The sequence below is a fragment of the Ranitomeya imitator genome, chromosome 2 (assembly GCF_032444005.1).
Source record: "Ranitomeya imitator isolate aRanImi1 chromosome 2, aRanImi1.pri, whole genome shotgun sequence".
Classification (NCBI taxonomy): domain Eukaryota; kingdom Metazoa; phylum Chordata; class Amphibia; order Anura; family Dendrobatidae; genus Ranitomeya; species Ranitomeya imitator.
The window spans coordinates 752,706,803-752,729,226 of record NC_091283.1 but is presented as its reverse complement, the minus strand read 5'-3'; the positions used below and the strand labels follow the sequence as shown (position 1 = coordinate 752,729,226).

General features: G+C 43.3%; 1 protein-coding gene across 1 annotated transcript in view; it reads left to right on the top strand.

Moving 5' to 3' along the window:
* Positions 1-20,993, top strand: part of LOC138667746 (protein Wnt-8b-like) — a 139,622-nt gene extending 118,629 nt beyond the window's left edge. The window contains exon 7 of the mRNA XM_069755844.1: positions 19,568-20,993. Coding sequence (XP_069611945.1) covers positions 19,568-20,134 — 567 coding nt within the window. The 3' untranslated portion in view covers positions 20,135-20,993. The remainder of the gene's footprint in view (positions 1-19,567) is intronic.
* Positions 20,994-22,424: the final 1,431 nt, after the last annotated feature.

Below are 22,424 nucleotides of genomic sequence, written 5' to 3'. Positions count from 1 at the left end.
CAATGACGCCACTCCTCGAATGCCCACTTCATGGCCAGCAACTCTCGGTTGCCCACATCATAATTCCGCTCAGCAGGCGAAAACTTCCTGGAAAAAAAAGCGCATGGTTTCATCACTGAACAATCAGAACCTCTCTGCGACAAAACAGCCCCTGCTCCAATCTCAGAAGCATCAACCTCGACCTGGAACGGAAGAGAAACATCAGGTTGACACAACACAGGGGCAGAAGAAAAACGACGCTTCAACTCTTGAAAAGCTTCCACAGCAGCAGAAGACCAATTGACCAAATCAGCACCCTTCTTGGTCAAATCGGTCAATGGTTTGGCAATACTAGAAAAATTGCAGATGAAGCGACGATAAAAATTAGCAAAGCCCAGAAACTTTTGCAGACTTTTCAGAGATGTCGGCTGAGTCCAATCATGGATGGCTTGGACCTTAACAGGGTCCATCTCGATAGTAGAAGGGGAAAAGATGAACCCCAAAAATGAAACCTTCTGCACACCAAAGAGACACTTTGATCCCTTCACAAACAAAGAATTAGCACGCAGGACCTGAAAAACCATTCTGACCTGTTTCACATGAGACTCCCAATCATCCGAGAAGATCAAAATGTCATCCAAGTACACAATCAGGAATTTATCCAGGTACTCTCGGAAGATGTCATGCATAAAGGACTGAAACACTGATGGAGCATTGGCAAGTCCGAATGGCATCACTAGATACTCAAAATGACCCTCGGGCGTATTAAATGCAGTTTTCCATTCATCGCCTCGCCTGATTCGCACCAGATTATACGCACCACGAAGATCAATCTTGGTGAACCAACTAGCCCCCTTAATCCGAGCAAACAAATCAGATAACAAAGGCAAGGGGTACTGAAATTTAACAATGATCTTATTAAGAAGGCGATAATCTATACAAGGTCTCAGCGAACCATCCTTTTTGGCTACAAAAAAGAACCCTGCTCCTAATGGCGACGATGACGGGCGAATATGCCCCTTCTCCAGGGATTCCTTCACATAACTGCGCATAGCGGTGTGCTCAGGCACGGATAAATTAAACAGTCGACCTTTTGGGAATTTACCACCAGGAATCAAATTGATAGCACAATCACAATCCCTATGCGGAGGTAGGGCATCGGACTTGGGCTCATCAAATACATCCCGGTAATCAGACAAGAACTCTGGAACCTCAGAAGGGGTGGATGCCGAAATTGACAAAAATGGAACATCACCATGTACCCCCTGACAACCCCAGCTGGACACCGACATGGATTTCCAATCCAATACTGGATTATGGGCTTGTAGCCATGGCAACCCCAACACGACCACATCATGCAGATTATGCAACACCAGAAAGCGAATATCCTCCTGATGTGCAGGAGCCATGCACATGGTCAGCTGGGTCCAGTATTGAGGCTTATTCTTGGCCAAAGGCGTAGCATCAATACCTCTCAATGGAATAGGACACTGCAAGGGCTCCAAGAAAAACCCACAACGCTTAGCATATTCCAAGTCCATCAAATTCAGAGCAGCGCCTGAATCCACAAACGCCATGACAGAATATGATGACAAAGAGCAGATCAAGGTAACGGACAGAAGAAATTTTGACTGTACCGTACCAATGGTGGCAGACCTAGCGAACCGCTTAGTGCGCTTAGGACAATCAGAGATGGCATGAGTGGAATCACCACAGTAGAAACACAGCCCATTCAGACGTCTGTGTTCTTGCCGTTCAACTCTGGTCAAAGTCCTATCGCACTGCATAGGCTCAGGTTTAAGCTCAGGTAATACCGCCAAATGGTGCACAGATTTACGCTCACGCAAGCGTCGACCGATCTGAATAGCCAAAGACATAGACTCATTCAAACCAGCAGGCATAGAAAATCCCACCATGACATCCTTAAGGGCTTCAGAGAGACCCTTTCTGAACATAGCTGCCAGCGCAGATTCATTCCATTGAGTGAGCACTGACCATTTTCTAAATTTCTGGCAATATACCTCTATCTCATCCTGACCCTGACAAAGAGCCAGCAAATTCTTTTCTGCCTGATCCACTGAATTAGGCTCATCGTACAGCAATCCGAGCGCCAGGAAAAACGCATTGATATTACTCAATGCAGGATCTCCTGGCGCAAGAGAAAATGCCCAGTCCTGAGGGTCGCCGTGCAAAAAAGAAATAATAATCAAAACCTGTTGAACTGGATCACCAGAGGAACGAGGTTTCAAGGCCAGAAATAACTTACAATTGTTTTTGAAACTCAGAAACTTAGTTCTATCTCCAAAAAACAAATCAGGAATAGGAATTCTTGGTTCTAACATAGATTTCTGATCAATAGTGTCTTGAATCTTTTGTACTCTTGCCGAGAGCTGATCCACAAATGAAGACAGACTTCTAATGTCCATCGCTACAACTGTGTACTGAACCACCCAAATGTCTAGGGGAAAAAAAAAACAAAACACAAAGCCAAGAAAAAAAAATGGTCTCAGAACTTCTTTTTTCCCTCTATTGAGAATCATTAGTACTTTTGGCTTCCTGTACTGTTATGAGAGGCAATTCAGTATCACAATGGACATGGATGTCAGAGCACATACAGTGATCTGACAATAACCCAAAATAATAGAACGAGCTCTGAGACGTGGGAACTCTGCAGACCGCAATCCCTGATCCTCTCCAAACACAACTAGAGGCAGCCGTGGATTGCGCCTAACGCTACCTATGCAACTCGGCACAGCCTGAGAAACTAACTAGCCTGAAGATAGAAAAAATAAGCCTACCTTGCCTCAGAGAAATACCCCAAAGGAAAAGGCAGCCCCCCACATATAATGACTGTGAGTAAGATGAAAAGACAAACGTAGGGATGAAATAGATTCAGCAAAGTGAGGCCCGATATTCTAGACAGAACGAGGATAGGAAAGATAACTTTGCGGTCTACACAAAACCCTAAAGAAAACCACGCAAAGGGGCAAAAAGACCCTCCGTACCGAACTAACGGCACGGAGGTACACCCTTTGCGTCCCAGAGCTTCCAGCAAAACAAATAGACAAGCTAGACAGAAAAAATAGCAACAAATAGCAAAGAAGCACTTAGCTATGCAGAGCCGCAGGCCACAGGTATAATCCAGAGAAACACAAGTCCAACACTGGAACATTGACAGGAAGCATGAATCAAAGCATTAGGTGGGGTTAAGTAGAGAAGCACCTAACGACCTCACCAGATCACCTGAGGGAGGAAACTCAGAAGCAGCAGTACCAGTTTCCTCCACAAACGGAAGCTCCCAGAGAGAATCAGCCGAAGTACCACTTGTGACCACAGGAGGGAGCTCTGCCACAGAATTCACAACACTTAGGTAGGTTAAAATAAAAAAAATGTATTTATTTCCATTTTTCCATTAGGGTTAGAGTTAGGCTAAAGATAGGGTTGGGCTAAAGTTAGGGTTTGGGTAGGGTTAGGATTGGGCTAGGGTATTGTTGGGGCATGGGTTAGGGTTGGGGCTAGGGTTAGGGTTGGGCTAAAGTTAGGATTAGGCTAATGTTAGGGTTGGAGCTAGGGTTAGGGTTGGGCTAAAGTTAGGGTTGGGCTTAAGTTAGGGTTGGGATAGGGTTAGGGTTTTGGTTATGGTTGGGATTACGGTTAGGGTTGGGATTAGGGTTAAGGGTGCGTTAGGGTTAGGTTAGTGGTTAGAGTTACGGTTAGGGTTGGGAATAGGGTTAGAGTGTGTTGGGGTTAGTGTTGTGGTTAGAGTTATGGTTAGGGTTGGAATTAGGGTTAGGGGTGTGTTGGGGTTAGGGATGGAGTTAGAATTGGGAGGGTTCCACTGTTTAAGTACATTGGACTTGTTAAGGCAGTCAAGGGCCTTTTTTGTGTCTAGGTCAAAAAGTTTGGCCAACACCATCCACCTGGTGTTATATTCCTCCTTTTGTAAAAAGAACAAATCCGACCTGTTCATTAAGGATGAGATGGGGAAGCCGTCAGCTAGGAAAATCAGCTAACAGTTTAGTAAAGAGCTGAAGATTAGGATTCAGAAGGCTTAAATGGGTTTTCCCACGAACAAAAGTTGATTTTAATCAATAGATCTTGAAATAATAATAAGTTCCACAATTGGAATAAAATGTTCCTGTGCTGATATAATCTTATAAATGTGCCCCTGCTGTGTACTGTGTAATGGCTGTGTCTGACCGTACAGGAACATGTGATGTACACACGTGGTCAAAATTGTTGGTACCCCTCGTTTAATGACAGCAAAACCCATAATGGCCACAGAAATAACTTGAATCTGACAAAAGTAATAATAAATATAAAATCAATGTAAATGAACAAATGAAAGTCAGACATTGCTTTTCAACAATGCTTCCACAGATTTTTAAATAAAAAAAAACTCATGACATAGGTCTCGACGGAAATGATGGTAACCCTGAAAATAATGTGACAAAAGGGATATGTTAAAATCAAGGTGTGTCTACAATCTTGGAATCAGTGAGTGGGCCTGTATATAGGGCTACAGATACTCGCTGTGCTGTTTAGTAACATGTTGTGTATCACACTCAAAATAGACCAGAGGAAGCAAAGGAAAGAGTTGTCTCAGGAAATTAGAAGGAAAATCATAGATAAACATGTTAAAGGTAAAAGTTATAAGACCACCTCCAAGCAGCTTGATGTTCCTGTGACTACAGTTGCACATATTATTCAGAAATTTAATATCCATGGGACTGTAGCCAACTTCCTTGTACGTAGCCACAGAAGGAAAATTGAGAATGAGTCAAAGAGACGGATAATACGAATGGTTACAAAAGAGCCCAGAAAAACTTCTAAACAGATTAAAGGTGAACTTCAAGCTGAAGGAACATCAGTGTCAGATCGTACCATCCGTCGATGTATGAGCCAAAATGGACTTCATAGGAGACAACCAAGGAAGACACCATTATTGAAAAAAAAATCATAAAAAAGCCAGACTGGAATTTGCCAAACAACATGTTGACAAGCCACAAAGATTCTGGGAGAATCTCCTATGGACTTAGGTCGCCCGCCAGGGCCTAGGGGTACTCGGTACCTGATCCAGTCGTTGTTAAAGAAGAGGTCACGGTGTCGGTGACCTGGTTCGTGGCCCTGAGCACCCAAATAAAAGGGAAACAGTCTTTAAAGGGGATAGGAAAATAATAAAAGTTTGTGACGCCACCTGTCATTCTCAGTCAGTGGTGATCGACGCTGCTTAAAGGGGTCCTCTGGGGGCGATGGTGCTGCAGCAAAGATGGTGTCACTTCCCACAGGTGAAGCAAGGTCCACAGGTCTCCCAGTGTGTTTGGCCAGAGTGGTGCCAGAAATAAATGGAGGACACACTGTTATAGTCCCTTTACCTGGTTTACTGGTTGTAGTCAGCCACAGTCCAGGGTACCAGCAACAGGTGGTGATGTGGTCCGGCTGGCCTGGAGGCAATGGTGGATCCCTCTTCCAGGTGAGGTCCGTAAGCCTTCCAGCTCGCGCTTGTATGCGAGGTCCTTGCTGCCTGTGGCTCCCTAACAAAGTCCTCTCTCTTCTGTCCTTGGACAGCTACCCGTATGGTGGGCAGTGCGAGCCTTTTTATAGGGTCTCTCTCACAACCCGGGCTCCTCGTGTACTGCTTCACCTTTGGGTGTGGGTGCAGGCTATGCGACTTGAGGTACAACACAGCCTCGGGCTCCCGGTGCCCGATTCTTGCGCTTCGGCTCAGAGGTTGCCTCATCACAGTTCCCCTCTAAACCTTTTCCTTCTCCTTTGCTCCTTTCCTCAGATGCTCACTAACATTCCAACCCTTCAGATTATCTTCCATTCCTGGAGCTGCAGCTCACACCTGGCTGCACAGCTCCACTCTCTGCTCTCTCTCCTCACTCTTCCAACTCCCTGGATCAACTGTCTAACTCCTCCTCCAGACCAGAATACATATATCTGGGGAAGCTCCCCTGAATCCAGGTTCAGAGCTCCCCTTTCTGGCCTGGATTCAGAATGTGTTGCATGTAGGTGCGTTATGTGGTAAAGGGAATCCTCCTTGCCTCCAAGCATGATATCACCCTCCCCAAAAGGAAGGCAACATCACTGTAACAGCAGGTTACCTGGGGTGTTACAGACAGATAAGGCAAAAATTTAACTTTTTGGCAAGGCACATCATCTCGATGTTCACAGATGGAAAAATGAAGCATATCAAGAAAAGAACACTGTCCCTACTGTGAAACATGGAAGAGACTCTGTTATGTTCTGGGGCTGCTTTGCTGCACCTGGCACAGGGTGTCTAGAATCTGTGCAGGGTACAATGAAATCTCAAGACTATCAAGGGATTCTAGAGAGAAATGTGCACCCAGTGTCAGAAAGCTTGGTCTCAGTCGCAGGTCATCGCAACAGGATAATGACCCAAAACACACAGCTAAAAACACTCAAGAATGGCTAAGCGAAAGGATTGGACTACTCTGAAGTGGCAGATCACCATACAGTATCATGTTATCAGCAACACATCTACAGTTTACACTGGCGATGTGCTGCTGAGAACAATGATTTTTGTTCCAGCAAAACCAATCTAAATATGCAGCATTTTACTTGTTTAGTAAAATACACCCCATAGTCCTCCATATATTATAATGTGCACCACAGTCCTCCATATAGTATAATACACTCCCTATAGTCCTCCATATATTAAAATACACTGCTAAGTCCTCCATATAGCATAATACACTCCTCATAGTGCTCCATATAGTATAATGCACCGCCATAGTCATCCATGTAGTACAAGTCACTTCCCATAGTATAATGCACCCCATAGTTCTTCATATAGTATAACGTATTCCCCATAGTCCTCAATACAGTATAATGCAGCCCACATATAGTAAGATGCAGCCACCACCCTACAGAATATAATGCAGCCACCCCAGAGTATAATGCAGCCACCCCATAGATTATAATGCAGCCCCCTCATAGTTTAATGCAGCCCCCTCATAAAGTATAAATCACCCCTCAAAGAATATAAATATAATACAGCCCCCATAGAATATAATGCAGCCCCAAATAGAATATAATACAGGCCACCTTCTCACAGAATATAATGCAGCCCCATTAAAGAGTATGATGCAATCATCCCTAATGAAATCTAAAACAGCCCCCCATAGAATATAATACAGCCCACCTCCCCATAATATATAATGTAGCCCCCACAGAATATAATGCAGCCCCCATAGTATATAACACAGCCTCCCCATAGAATATAATATACCCCCCAATAGTATATAACACAGCCTCCCCCATAAAATATAATATACCCCCACAATAGTATATAACACAGCCCCATAGAATATAACACAGCCTCCCCCATAGAATAGAATATACCCCCCATAGTATATAGCAAAGCCCACATAGTATATAGCACAACCCACCTAGTATATAGCAAAGCCCGCATAGTATATAGCACAACCCGCATAGTATATAGCACAACCCGCATAGTATATAGCACAACCCACATAGTATATAGCACAATCCGCATAGTATATAGCACAACCCACATAGCATACAGCACAACCCGCATAGCAGATTACACAGCCCACGTAGTAGTATACAGCACAGCCCACACAGTAGTATACAGCACAGCCCACGTAGTAGTATACAGCACAGCCCACGTAGCAGTATACAGCACAGCCGACGTAGCAGTAGACAGCACAGCCCATATAGCAAAAGAGCATACTAGAACCAAAAACACTCAGTTTCAAAAAATCACAGTAATCCGCAAGTGCTAGTAAAAAGATGTAAAAAACAGGGTATTTGGTTAATACGTTTTTTGCAAAAAATGTATACTAAGCTGCTCCACCAAACGTCAAGGTATACCCATATCAGAGCAGTCCTAACTGATGTATGCAATCCCTGTCTGATGTATTTAAAAACCTGATCATCTGTATATTACCTGCGTGTTTCCCGTTTTCTATAATTGTTCTCTTGTGTCTACAAGACTAGGGAAATAGCCACCACTCCTCTTGGGCTATCTGCACAAAAGCTGTTCCACTCAGCATGTCCACATGGATTTTTCCTCTCTGAACCCTGTTCACACAGGTAATATATTTGAATGCGGAGGCGGCGGCGCTGGTGGGGGGTGAGTCGGCATGCAGTGGCCCACTACTGGCATCGGCCCTTCTGGCATTTGCCAGAACTGCCCGATGACCTAAATCCTATCGAGCATCTCTGGAAAGAGCTGAAACATGCCGTCTGGAAAAGTCAACCTTCAAACACGGGTCAACTGGAGCAGTTTGCTCTTGAGGATTGGGCCAAAATACCTGTTGAGAGGTGCAGAAGTCTCATTGACAGTTACAGGAATCGTTTGATTGTAGTGATTACCTCAAAAGTTTGTGCAACAAAATATTAAGTTAAGGGTACCATCATTTCTGTCTAGGCCAATTTCATGAGTTTATTTTTTTTATATTCTATGAAAGCATTGTTGAAAAGCAATGTCTGACTTTCATTTGTTCATTTTCAGAGATTTTTTATTTATTATTACTTTTGTGTCAGATTCAAGTTTTTTCTGCGACCATTGTTGGTTTTTTTGCCATTAAATGAAGGGTATCAATAATTTTGACCACGTGTGTAGAAATACTTGGCACTCGTATAGCTGTGTTAAAGAACTTCTATATTGAGTGAAGAAATTCCAGAAAAAATTAGATGTTTCGGTGTGGCAGCATGCTGTATGAGAGTCTGCAGTTTCCACTGCTAAGACAGGAAGAGCTGCCTGTCTCAGCAGTGGACACTGGCCTGAAGCTGAGGCAACAATCCCAGAGAATGAACACGTTGCCCAGGCACCTCCCTTAAGGGAAGGATGCTATTTATGTACAGGGCATCATAGCACAGACAGCCCTAATAAAGAACAGGTGCCCTGCTGTCTTAAGTATGTGCAGGAAGCGGGGCACGGCTCCTAAGAGCATTTCCAGGAGACATGCCAAGAGGATGCAGGTTATTAGCAGAGAAAGGAGCCACTGATCGTCTGGAGCCATGGACAGGGTGATTAAGGCTGCGTGATAGGCACCAATCTCCCTGCGCAGCTGAGACCAGGCCTGTGGCACAGGGCATGACAGTACCCCCTTACACCCTCCTTCTTCAAACCTGCCAGGAACTTTCTAAGAAGAATCATGGCCATATCCTTTCCAGTCAACCAGAAAGAGCGACCTGCCCCCTCTTTTCTTCATGGCCAGGATATCCTTCACTTCATAGACGTCCTCGGAACTGACAGGAGATGGAAAATTACCTGGATCCTGGGTGAAGCGACTGAGAACAACTGGCTTCAGTAGGGATACATGGAAGGAGTTATGGATTCGTAAGGAGGCATTCAATTTCAAACGATAGCACACATTGTTGATCCAGTGGAGCACTTCAAAGGGACTGATGAAACAAGGAGCCAGCTTATAAGAAGGGACCTTAAGACGGATGTGCCTGGAAGACAGCCATACCTTATCTCCGGGTTGGAAAGGTGGCGGATCCAGACGTCTCTTATCCGCATGTTCCTTGGTTCAAACCGATGCCTGCTCCAGTGAGGTCCTGGTCTCAGTCCGGACCTTTGTGAAGTCCTTGGCCAGGGACTCAGCTGCAGGATTGCCGGGAGCAAGAGGCAGTGGAGTCAGGATCCTAGAATGCTGTCCACAAACAGTGAAAAATTGGGAGTTAGAGGAGGAGTCACCGGCATGATTATTGTAGGAAAACTCAGCCCACGGCAGCAGGTCGGCCCAGTCACTGTGGTGACCATTCATGAATTGTCGCAGATAGTTGGTGAGGACTTGATTCACTCTCTCCACTTGGCCGTTAGATTGTGGGTGATAGGCCGAGAAGTCCAGGGCGACATCCAACAGTTTACAGAGGGACCGCCAGAACATGGAGATGAATTGAACTCTTCTCTTGGAGACAATATGGAGTGGAAGTCCGTGAAGCCGAAGGACATGCTGAATGAAGAGTTCTGCGAGTTTTGGAGCAGAAGGGAGACCAGACAATGGAGTGAAATGTCCCATCATGGAGAACCGGTCCACAACAACCCAGATTACTGTACAACCGAATTATGCTGGCAGATCTGTGATGAAGTCCATGGCAATGTGTTGCCAGGTAGCAGATGGAATCGGGAGCAGGAGGAGGCGACCAACTGGCAGTTTCTTGGGTGTTTTATTGCAAGCACAGGAGGGACAGGCTGCAACAAAGTTCAGAACATCTTGGTGCAATGTGGACCACCAGTAGTGTCAAGATATTAGTTGTAATGTCTTCTTTTAACCGGCGTGTCCGGCAAGCTTAGAAGAATGACCCCAGCGTTGAACTCGCTTCTTGTCTCTTTAAGTTACAAGGGTCTTACTAGGAGGGAGCTGCGACAGCATGACTTGAGCCACTGTGATTATCTTGGATGGTTCAATGATATGCTGAGGCTCCTCTTCAGGGTCATCTGACAAGAAGGACCTGAAAAGCTCATCAGCTTTGATAATCTCTGCAGGATGGAAATGGAGAGAGAAATTGAACCGAGCAAAGAATAATGATCAACGAGCCTGGCGAGGATTGAGTCTTTGAGCAGACTGAAGATAGGACAGATTCTTATGATAAGTGTGAATGATGACTGGATGAACTGCGCCTTCAAGCAGATATCGCCATTCTTCTAAGGCTAGCTTAATGCCAGTAACTCTCTATCCCCTTTTGAGTAGTTATGTTCACAGGGTGAAAATGCCTTGGAGAAGAAACCACGGGTCACCATCTTACCGGTAGGCAGTTTTTGTGTGAGGACTGCTCTGGCTCCGGATGATGAAGCGTCCACTTAAAGGAAAAACTGTTTGTTGATCATAGGCCTATGAAGAGCTGGGGCGGTTGAAAAGGCTTGTTTGAGGGAGATGAAAGCTGATTCAGCCTCAGGAGTCCAATCCTTTGGTTTGGCACCTTTACAAGTCAGGGCGGTGAGTGGCCTTACCAGAGAGGAGAAGTTGGGGATGAATTGCCGATAGTTGTTGATGAATCCCAGGAAGCGCTGGATGGCCTTGATTCCCCCAGTGCGGGGCCACTTAAGCACGGCGGAGACCTTCTCTAGATCCATCTCAAGACCTGTATCGGAAATGATATAGCCAAGAAAGGGTAAGACCTCCGTTCAAACAGACATTTCTCAAATTTCGCATAGAGACGATTCTCCCTCAATCTTTGAAGAACGAGACAAACGTTCCTCCTGCGAGTTGGTAAGTCAGGAGAAAACAACAGGATGTCATCCAGATACACCACCTCACAAACATAGAGCAGGTCACGGAATACATCATTGACAAATTCCTGGAAGACGGTGAGTGCATTGCTTAACCCGAAGGGCATGACCCTGATTTTCGTAGTGACCATCTTGCGTGTTGAAGGCGGTTTTCCACTCGTCCCCAGATCGTATCCTGACGAGGTTGTAAGCCCCACAGAGATCCAACTTGGTGAAAATCCTGGAACCTCAAAGCCGATCAAAGAGCTTTTGAATTAAGGGAAGAAGGTATCTGTTCTTTACCGTTATTAGGTTGAGACCACGGTAGTCGATGCACGGGCGAAGAGACACATCTTTCTTCTGACAAAGAAGAACCCAGCTCCAGCTGGGGAGGAGGACTTCTATATAAACCTTCTAGCCAAATTCTTCTTGATGTAATTGGACATGGCTTGAGTCTCAGTGGGAGAAAGGGTAGATTCTACCTCGAGGCGGAGTAGATCCAGGGATTAGATCGATGGGACAATCGCAAGGCCTGTGAGGCAGAAGTGTCTCAGCTTCTCTCTTGTTGAATACATCTGCGAAGGACCAGTAGGCAGAAGGTAACCTGGGTAAAGCTGCAGGAGGCCTCGGGGTACACCTAGGCAGGACTGGTTTGATGCAGTGTTCGTGACAAGACTTACCCCTATGAAGGACATTTCCAGACCGCTAATCCAGGACAGGTTCATGGACGCGCAGCCACGGAAGACCTAGTAAGAATGGCGGAGAAAGATTCGGTAACACATAGAAGGTAATTTTCTCCCTGTGGAGTGCTCTGATTAGAAGCTCCACCTCTTCGGTGATACCGAGAATGGCATCTTTCAAGGGTCTACCATCTATGGAGACAATGCATCTGGACTGCTGCAGTGGAACGATTGGAATCCCGAACCGCCTGGCCACAGTTTGCTGGATGAAATTTCCGCCAGACCCAGAGTCCAGATAGGCCGTCTCGGAGAATCGCACCTTCCCAAAGATCACCTGTATGGATATCATTAGTGGGAGAGAGGAATCATTCTCACCTATTGAGGACTCCTTTACCTGTCCTAGGTGGAAGAGTTCTTCCAGCCTCTCAGTTCCACTGCATTGACGGGGAGCGGAGCGTCCACCATAACGATATGGATTCCTAGTGGGAACCTCCTCCTGCTGCTGATTACTCTTCACCTTTACGCGGTCAAGCTCCATGGGATCATTCTGCTCCATTAGGGGGTTGAACCAGGCTAAAGCCTCTCCCTCCAGATGAGAGGCAAGGAAAGCCACCTTGGCCATGTCAGTCAGAAAATGCTGAAGCAAAAAATGAAAATGCAGCAAGCATTGGTTGAAAAATCCTCTGCACAACTTGGGGTCACCATAGTAACGAAGAGGCTTGCAGAGACAAGGACAGGGTCCCATGGTGGGCACAACAGTTGGATGCTGTACCTTAGTTAACCGATCATCTATGGAGGTCATGTAGTCCAACAAGCGGGTCTGCATCTGACGTTGGCGGTTAAATTCCAGGAGCTCTACTAGCTGGGTCACATTGGTGGGCTCAGCAGTCTGTAGAGTCTCCCTACGCAGCAAAGACCAGGCCTGCAGCTGAGGGCATGACAAATTCATACATAATGTTCCATACAGAATGGGCACCATGTAATGCTCCAGTATATGATGGGCTCCTTATAGTGCTCCATATATATTGGGCCCCATATAATGCTCCATACAGTATATGATGGACCCCATATATATTGCTCCATACAGAATGGGCCCCATATAATGCTCCATACAGAATAGGGCCAATATAATGCCCCATACAGTATATGATGGGCTCCATATAATGCTCCATATATAATGGGCCCCATATTATGCTCCATACAGAATAGGCCCCATATAATGCTCCATACAGTATATGATGGGTCCCATATATGATGTTCCAGTGTATGATGGGCCCCATATAATGCTCCATATATAATGGGCCCCATATATGATGCTCCAGTGTATAATGGGCCCCAAATAATGCTCCATGTATAACGGGCCCCATAAATGATGCTCCATTGTATGATAGGCCCCATATAATGCTCCATATATAATGGGCCCCATATATGATGCTCCATTGTATGATGGGCCCCCTATAATGCTCCATACATAATGGGCCCCATATATGATGCTTCAGTGTATGATGGGACCCATATAATGCTCCATATATAATGGGCCACATATGATGGTCCCCATATATTGCTCCAAACATTAAAAAAAATGAAATACTCATACATCATACACTTCTCACTGGCTGCTACTCTGCTCCGGACTCCTCAGCATCAGCATCTTTCAGCTCTCTGAACTGTGACTGTTCAGGCTAAGGGCGCACAGACGTGACGTCATCACTCCCTCTGACCTGAAACGTCACAGTCAGAGGACGTGGAGGACGCCACAGCGGAGGAACGGGAAGAGGTAAGTATTGTACTTGCCCGGGTGCTGACACCGGCCTTGCCCAGAGTGAAGGAGGATGATTGTTACAGGGTTTGCAGCCAATCCAGAAGTGGCAGTAGTGTCGATTTTGTCACTGATGTGGCCACAGATTCACTGCTGCAGAATACTGACATTTTTATTTATATCATTTTGTGGTAAATATGACATTTTGATTGCTTTTCATTGTATTTTTGGGGGGAAATATGGTGGGCATAAAAATGGTAATTTGGGCATGTAAGGTACGGTTTAAATAATTTTATATTTGGAATAATCAAACCTTTTTTTAGATATGATACCAAACACATTTATTTTTCTTTTGTTTTCTTATTTTTAGGACTCGCTCAGACTGGCAAATAGCCAAAGTATATCTCTGATGTTTCATCGAATAACACTCGCCCCAATGTTATACTGTGGAGCAGTGCTGTTTAGCGTTTATTTTCTCATGCCAAGTTGGCAGCGTATATCGGAGGGCACACACCCATACAAGTCTATGGGTGTGTGCAAAACATCGGACTTCACACGGAGAAGATCGGCACACAATAGCATGACACTCGGCTCCTGCTCACACTGTTTTACCCTCACCCTGTGTTGTCTGAGTAGCATTACGCCCATGGGAAAAGGAGAGCGGGCGTTCGGTAAGATGATCCCTGGTCCATGTGGTTTCGGTTAGCGGACCACGATAACAACTAACTCCCCTGCGTCTCCACACCCCCTTTCATACTTTCTCTGTGATTCCTGTACTGGAAAACCAGTACTGGTGAGGTCTGTGGTCCGTGTCTGTGTGCCATCCGTGTGTACGTGTGTGACACCCATGTGCTCCCCTGTAATAACCAGTAAAGGCTAAGCAAACATCCGTGTGCTGATATTAATAGCCTGGGAATCTTTATGGCTATTGGCCCTTCCCAGAATATTAACATCAGCCCACAGCCATCAGCTTTCCCTTGGCTGGTTATGAAAATTAAAGGGGACCCAACGCTATTTCTTTTATATATTTATTTAAAAAATAAAAACAACTAAATACTGTAAAAATAAGCATGCAAAGCACTAATTAGAAATAACACTGACATATTTCTATCTATTGAAAAAATAAAAACTTCATATGCATCAAAACATCACCATGCCACATGAGCTAAATAAAATCAATCTATCTATCTATCTATCTATCTATCTATCTATCTATCTATCTATAACTCTTTAATTTCTATGCTGCATTTCATTCCATAAGTATCACACTGACAGAACAGTGATAACACACGGATACGGACAGCATACAGACACATGGATGCCACACGAATGTCACATACGTACACACGGATGGCACATGGATACGGACCACAGATCTCCCCAGTACTGGTTTCTGCAGTGTAGGAATCAGCAAGATGTGCGAAGAGGGCCTAAGGTATATCTTGATCACATATTAGATCCAGGAGGGGATGTAGGGCTCTGCTTGGTTGGAGAATCAGTGATGCTGAATCCTGATATAGTTGACTTTGGGTCTGTGAAGATTATTGGAGATATAATTTCTTGCCAATCATTTGTATCCTATGGGTCATGGGATTATAAGACCCCTTTCAGTTTGTCAGTGTGCAGCTGGCTCAGCTAGGGGGTAACATAGTAACATAGTAACATAGTTAGTAAGGCCGAAAAAAGACATTTGTCCATCCAGTTCAGCCTATATTCCATCATAATAAATACCCAGATCTACGTCCTTCTACAGAACCTAATTGTATGATACAATATTGTTCTGCTCCAGGAAGACATCCAGGCCATCAAACCTCAAAGGCTATGAGTGACAGATCTCATAGCTTGAGGTGGCTCAGACCAGATCAAAAGGCCTTGCTTGCCATATGGATCCAAATCATGTGGTCTAACTGCTTTGTTGACTCAGCTATGATTTCTTAAGGAGAATATGGACTTACCGTATATTCTGGCCACACACTGGTTATATTTCCAAGATCCCCAGAACATGGCGAACGCCCGGCTGGGTCTTGACCCATTCTAGCACCCAAGAATATGGAGATAAATAGAACAGACAATAGAAACCAGATAACAAAGCTTTGTTTAGGCTTAACATGTAGCAGGGGCTCAGCTGGATGCAATGGCACCAGAACCACCACCCTAAGACCGTCCAGAAAGGAGTTATGATCTTTCACAGGTTTCTGAGTTTGCAGCTGCAAAAGCAAGGGGAGGGAATTTAGGTTCAGCTGGAAGAGCAGGAGGGGAGTAACCCAAAGAAGATAAAGGCTAGTGTACAGCCATTTGGTCCTTCTTTTTGTCATGCATTTAATCGACTTGGAACTAGGGGCCGTGTTGAGTAGGGTGCTTAGAAGGGACCAAGGAGACAGATGGCAGCCTATGTTCCCTGTGATTCAGTGCACCCATAATCTAACATCACACGGTAATAGACATGTATTCTGTTTAACTCTTTTGTCCTAGCACTCTCTGTATTTGTGTATCTAACCATTGTATATGTGTAACCATTGTGCATATAGTGTATTGTCTAGTGTTCCCTTAAGGCAATTAAATATATAATTTAACCTTGGGCTGCTCTTTTATCTTGATCCACACATCTGTTTCTCGATTTATCTTCCCATGCTACCGGGGCTGGTTTCAAGCCCAATATAATATCGTTAACAGACGGGGCTTAAATCTAAAGAGGAACTAATAGCAGTGCTAACGGGCTGGTAGCACTCTGTTTCACTGGTTCTAGTGAAAGGGCCTCTCAGCCTGTCAGGGTTGTGAGCGAGTGAGGTGCCACATCAGTGACTGCATGGGCCACATCCTCTTACTCCCCATGCCTACCTGGACCCATGTGGAGAGGGGGGTGTGTGTAAAACTGTGACGTTTCCCCATGGAGTACGGAACATCACGTTGGTGCAATTGAGGAGACCACATCGCGTGATCTCGCTGACGTAATAGTGACGCCAGGCTGGGTGACGAGGTGCAGGTTTGTCACATGTGGTGGCAGTAGAGTGATTCTGCGTGATCTCTCTGGTGTCATCCTTCACAGAGTACCTTAGAATTCAATCTAGCGGAGTTGGGGAACTTTGATCATAATTTCTTCTTTTAAAAGAAAGTATATGACATAGCAAATAAAGTCTTTCCTTCTAAGTTTTTGGTACGTAGACCTCTCTGTGCTCTTTCCATCTTTATGTTTGTATCCAGTGGATCTAAATTGCCTAGGATTATATTAGAAACATTTCAATGTAGCATTGCAGGTCTCTGATTTTATCACAGTCATACTACAGTTTACATACTATAGATAATTATAATATGCATTGATCTCTGCATTGTGATCTTCAAGATGACTTGCTCTCTGTGCAATAGATATAACATATTGTGTCTGACTGCCGCAATATCTGTTTGGCAGATGTCCTCAGGTAGATAAAAATCTTAATAACTTGCTTGGTCTGCAATTGTTATAAATGAGACCACTAATCAACAGGTGGAGAATTTTGACCATATTGCAGCAATTGTAGAAGATGAGAAAAGTCCATGTTGCCGTTTTGCTATGGAGAGATTAATTGGCTGCTGCCCACTCCATGTAGCAAGGTGCCATTTGTGATCGGGCAACAACATCCAGAGCACAGAATAGTTGAGATTGCATTATAATCTGCCCTATTGCCTTCTTCGTCAGTTGTCCCTGTTTATAATAATGGCTGCAAGTTCTGCAGTTCAGAGGAATTTAAATCGTTATTTACCATGTAGTCAGCATTTTGGTTAGTAATCTATGATACAAGGGGCTCACTAGGCTCGATGGAGATCAAGTGAGGGACAAGCAGACTCTTCATCTAATGAGGTACTTCCAGATTGGTGGTGAAAACAATATGCAATGCTATCTTTGTTAAGGTCCAGGAACCGCATAACCACCATATATGATATAAAAACATATCGGAACCAATGAGAAATACAATACATATTCCCAAAACCCCTACAACGGGGGACCAAGGTTTCTCTCCAGGATATATCCTTTAATGCATGGAGAAAAGAGAGTTTCTGATCCAAATCAAAATTATATAATTCCAAAACAAATCAAGGTTGCTCAATAAATCCACATCTTACAGCTTTGTAAAGTTACAAACTGATGTTTATTAAACACCATATTTTTATTTACAACCATGAACATTATCAATCTACAAATATAGTCTTATCAAACTGTAAAAAGGGGAGCAAGCGGGCAGCAATATCAAACCATGGAAAGCGATGGGCAGTACAAGGAGCGCATACGGACATCCAGGTAAGACTATAGTTAAAGAGAAACGTCCTCTATTATCCACAAAAGTGCATAGTGCATAGAAAGCAGCAAGTTAAACTACCTGAGTGTCATAATACGCTACACAGGTCCCGGGCTTGAAGGAAAGGAGACTAGGTTATAGCCAGCAGTATCCACATAGTAGCCACCCAAATGCCGGTAAAATGTGACGTGTTGCAAGCATCATTTAAGTAAAGACCATCTCCAGACCCACTTACCCATGCTGCAGACCACCCAATACTCTGGTGCCCCGACACGCGTTTCGCAGCTCCCCGACGAAGCAACAGCGAAACGCGCGTCGGGGCACCAGCATATTGGGTGGTCTGCAGCATGGGTAAGTGGGTCTGGAGAGGGTCTTTACTTAAATGATGCTTGCAACACGTCACGTTTTACCGGCATTTGGGTGGCTACTATGTGGATACTGCTGGCTATAACCTAGTCTCCTTTCCTTCATGCCCGGGCTCTGTGTAGCGTATTATGACACTCAGGTAGTTTAACTTGCTGCTTTCTATGCACTATGCACTTTTGTGGATAATAGAGGACGTTTCTCTTTAACTATAGTCTTACCTGGATGTCCGTATGCGCTCCTTGTACTGCCCATCGCTTTCCATGGTTTGATATTGCTGCCCGCTTTCTCCCCTTTTTACAGTTCGATTAGACTATATTTGTAGATTGATAATGTTCATGGTTGTAAATAAAAATATGGTGTTTAATAAACATCAGTTTGTAACTTTACAAAGCTGTAAGATGTGGATTTATTGAGCAACCTTGATTTGTTTTGGAATTATATAATTTTGATTTGGATCAAAAACTCTCTTTTCTCTATGCATTAAAAGCATATATGATAATGGTTGTCTATGGCATTCACATAGAGTTTTTATATATTTACCATTGCAATAATAACCTTCATTTTTTACTCTTGTCGTTGGAGTTTTCTTTAACTAAGCAGCAAGTGACAAACAATGGGACCATGAGTTAAGGCCCTTATATAAAGTGCAACATTAATCATCAATAGAACATAGATGGTACATAGATGCTGCTTGTGATTTTCACAGATCCATAGACTTGTACAAGTAATTCAGATCCGTGACTTGGATAAAAAATGGACGTCTTTGTGATTTTTTTTTTTTGCGCACACGTGGCCTGCAAACATAATATGGACACGCAAATGGCACCATAGACTTTAATGGGTATGTGTTCCATCCATGAAAATCACGGATAAAACACATACGTGATTCACAGAGGTTTAATAGAACATTATGGTTGTTCGCTAGTCTCAAAGCCCTCTGACAAGTAGTCATCAACACTCTGGGTATCATAATGCTTGCTCATAAGCATGAAACTTTAATCAAACCAAAAAATCAACTATCCATAAAGTAAAATATTTAGGTAATAATAGTATACTAAAGAAATGCAGATGATACACTTCTCATAAAAATGTATATGTATAGTCTCAAACTTTAACTTTATTACAATTATATTCATTGCATTGTTAGACATGTTTGGTTGGAGAGGATTTTGAATGTGGTGAAAGTAAATAATTTTAACAATTAAGCCAGTTTTGCAAAACTAAGAGCCACCAGATGTCAATTCTCCATTTGCTAATATTCTGGGAACCTTGTTGTTGACATGTATTTTTCTTTCCTACGTAGGCAGTGAAAAGCACCATGAAGCGGACATGTAAATGTCATGGGGTCTCTGGAAGTTGCACTACCCAAACTTGCTGGCTTCAGCTTCCTGAATTTAGAGAGGTGGGCTATTACTTAAAAGAAAAATATCACAAAGCTCTTAAGGTGGACCTGCTGCAGGGAGCTGGTAACAGTGCCGCCAGCAGAGGTGCCATAGCCGAAACCTTCAGTTCTATCTCGAAGAAAGAGCTCGTTCACTTGGAAGATTCTCCAGATTACTGTCTGGAGAACAAAACTCTGGGTCTTCTTGGGACCGAAGGCAGAGAATGTCTGAAAAGAGGCAAAATGCTCAACAAATGGGAAAAGAGAAGCTGCAAGCGCTTATGTGCAGACTGTGGTCTGATTGTGGAGGAGAGAAGAGCAGATATGGTCTCCAGCTGTAACTGCAAATTTCATTGGTGCTGTGCTGTAAAATGTGAGCAATGCAGAAAAAGCGTAACCAAATACTTCTGTGTCAAGAAGGAGAAGCGTGAGAGGAGCGGAGGTGGCATGACACGCAAGAAAGAAACTAAACTAAAGAAGAAGTATTAGACTTTTACTAACTTTTCTGTAACTGTATTGTTTATAAAAGCCTTATAGCTGGAACAAAGAATGGATCTGGCCACCTGGTGACTCAATACGGTGATATGGTTTCCTTTTGCAATTACTAAGTGGACTAATAAAATGTGCAGTTATACTGAAAGCTTGCAACTGTTTGAGCTGTATTGCATCCCAGACAATGCATTCTCATGTTCTCAACATAAAAAAATACATACAACCTTCATCAGTTTTTGGTTATGAGGACTGTCACCAAGATAAAATTCCTTGCAAAGCTCTCTGCACCTCACAAACTTGATTATAGTCCATAAGGAGCGTAACTATAAGGCATGTAGATGTAATGGTATAATGTAAGCCCAAATAGAAAGACACCAGTGTTACAAATGGCCCTAGTTGGTGGGGTCTGTATTACAGGGGCCTCAAATTATACCACTGCTTTTACAGTTTTATAGACATCAATTAGTTGGAATTTCAAATTGTAATCACAAGAAAAATCAGAAGTTTTCTTAAGAATTTTTAAAAATTCTATATGCCACGGTTTTGAATATGTTGATATATAAAAATATAGGGGTGCCTTTGTTACGGATGTGTTTTAGATACAGAAAGGACAATCCTATTTGCCATTAAGTTTATTTTAAGGTCAGTGTAGATATTTCTCTTTTTAGCTTTGGGTCTACATTCTTCAGGAAAAATTATTCATGCATTTTATGCATAGAGATAGTCAAATTCTTAGTAGGTTGTTTTTTAATTGTTATTCTGTTAATTTTGGTTTAAAATTGTAAACAGATGTATGCACCAAGTGGAACACAAACATGAAGTGAATATTTTCTGATTATCATTATTTCTAAAAACTTTGAATTTGCTTGTAATTTTACCAGAATATGTCATACACAATGAGGTATACAAAATATATAGTAACAATTGTCCTTACCCCTACATAAAGGAGTTATACCACAAAATACTACTGACTTAATGATGTGTCTTGTGACAAAATTTAGCGTTTGATGTAACACTGGATTAATGTTAAGTGTTGTTTTTTGCCTTTTATGAAAATTGATGTTGAAATAACTCTTGTATTTTCTGGTAACCATTGTTGCCAAGGGAATTTTATTTTTATACTTTTATAATACTAACAGAGAGAGGCATTGAGAACTTTGCAGGCAAAATTGTAATTCAGTTTCAATTTTGCAAAGTGTACATGGAGCTCCATCTAACTTTCCTAAGGGTGCTTTCACATTGCACTCTGTGTCCGTGTCGGGGCATACATCCGAAATCCCCCGCAAAACGGGGCCAGGATATATGCACCGATGGGGCCTAGACTGTAATGGTGACGGCACAGCGAACATGTGCTCTGTCATGCATCATTTTCGGGAGTCTACACCTACAGGAGCCAGACACTCAGACATAGTAGACTGCATCTGGGTGTCCACCTCCTGTAGGCGTACACTTCCGAAAAAAGTGCATGGCAGAGAGCATTTTCTTTATGCCATCACCATTACAGTCTACTGGCCCCATTGGGGCATGAGTCCAGACCCTGTTTTTGCAGGGGACGTGGAAGTATGCCCCAACGGGGACACAAAACGTAATGTGAAATTATTCTTTTTGGGTAAATTTTCATTTGTTTTTAGCTTGGACCAAAGTAAGTTTTAAGCACTTTTTACACAAGGTTATAACAATCATTCACACAATCATTTGTTTATGGCCCAGTGTAAAGTTGTCAAGTGATAAAATGATCAACAATTACTTACTCAAATGAAATTGGTTGCATCCTTAAAGATAAATTAACCTTTTTTATTAGTTATTATCCTCTAGGCGTTATAAAGTTACAGATATTTGGAATGTATTTAATTTACCCTAAATCCATAAAAGAGAACATTCCTCACCTGCTAGGTTTGTTTCATGTCAGTACTCTTTTAATATTTATAGAAGAGTCAAGATCCATTACCTATTTCAATGCCCTGTTCATCCTCCTTTTAAAACACATTTTAACTGCAGTTCTGAAAATATCCAACCATTGTGTTCACATTGTCTGCCTACGGCATTTTTTCTGTCTGAGCCTCTTTGCTTCTTATCCCTCCCCTCATCTCCCTCCAGTACTCAGATAGCAGAATTCTTGTATACATACCATTTCAATATAGTGTATGGATCTTTATTGAGCAGCAGATGAAAACAACTTCTAAAGGAGCACTAACTTGGCATTGAAACAACACTGCAACAAAGTGAAAGGAAAGAAGAAAAATAGGGTAATGAAGTATGTTACAAAATATCCTAACTTTTCAATGCC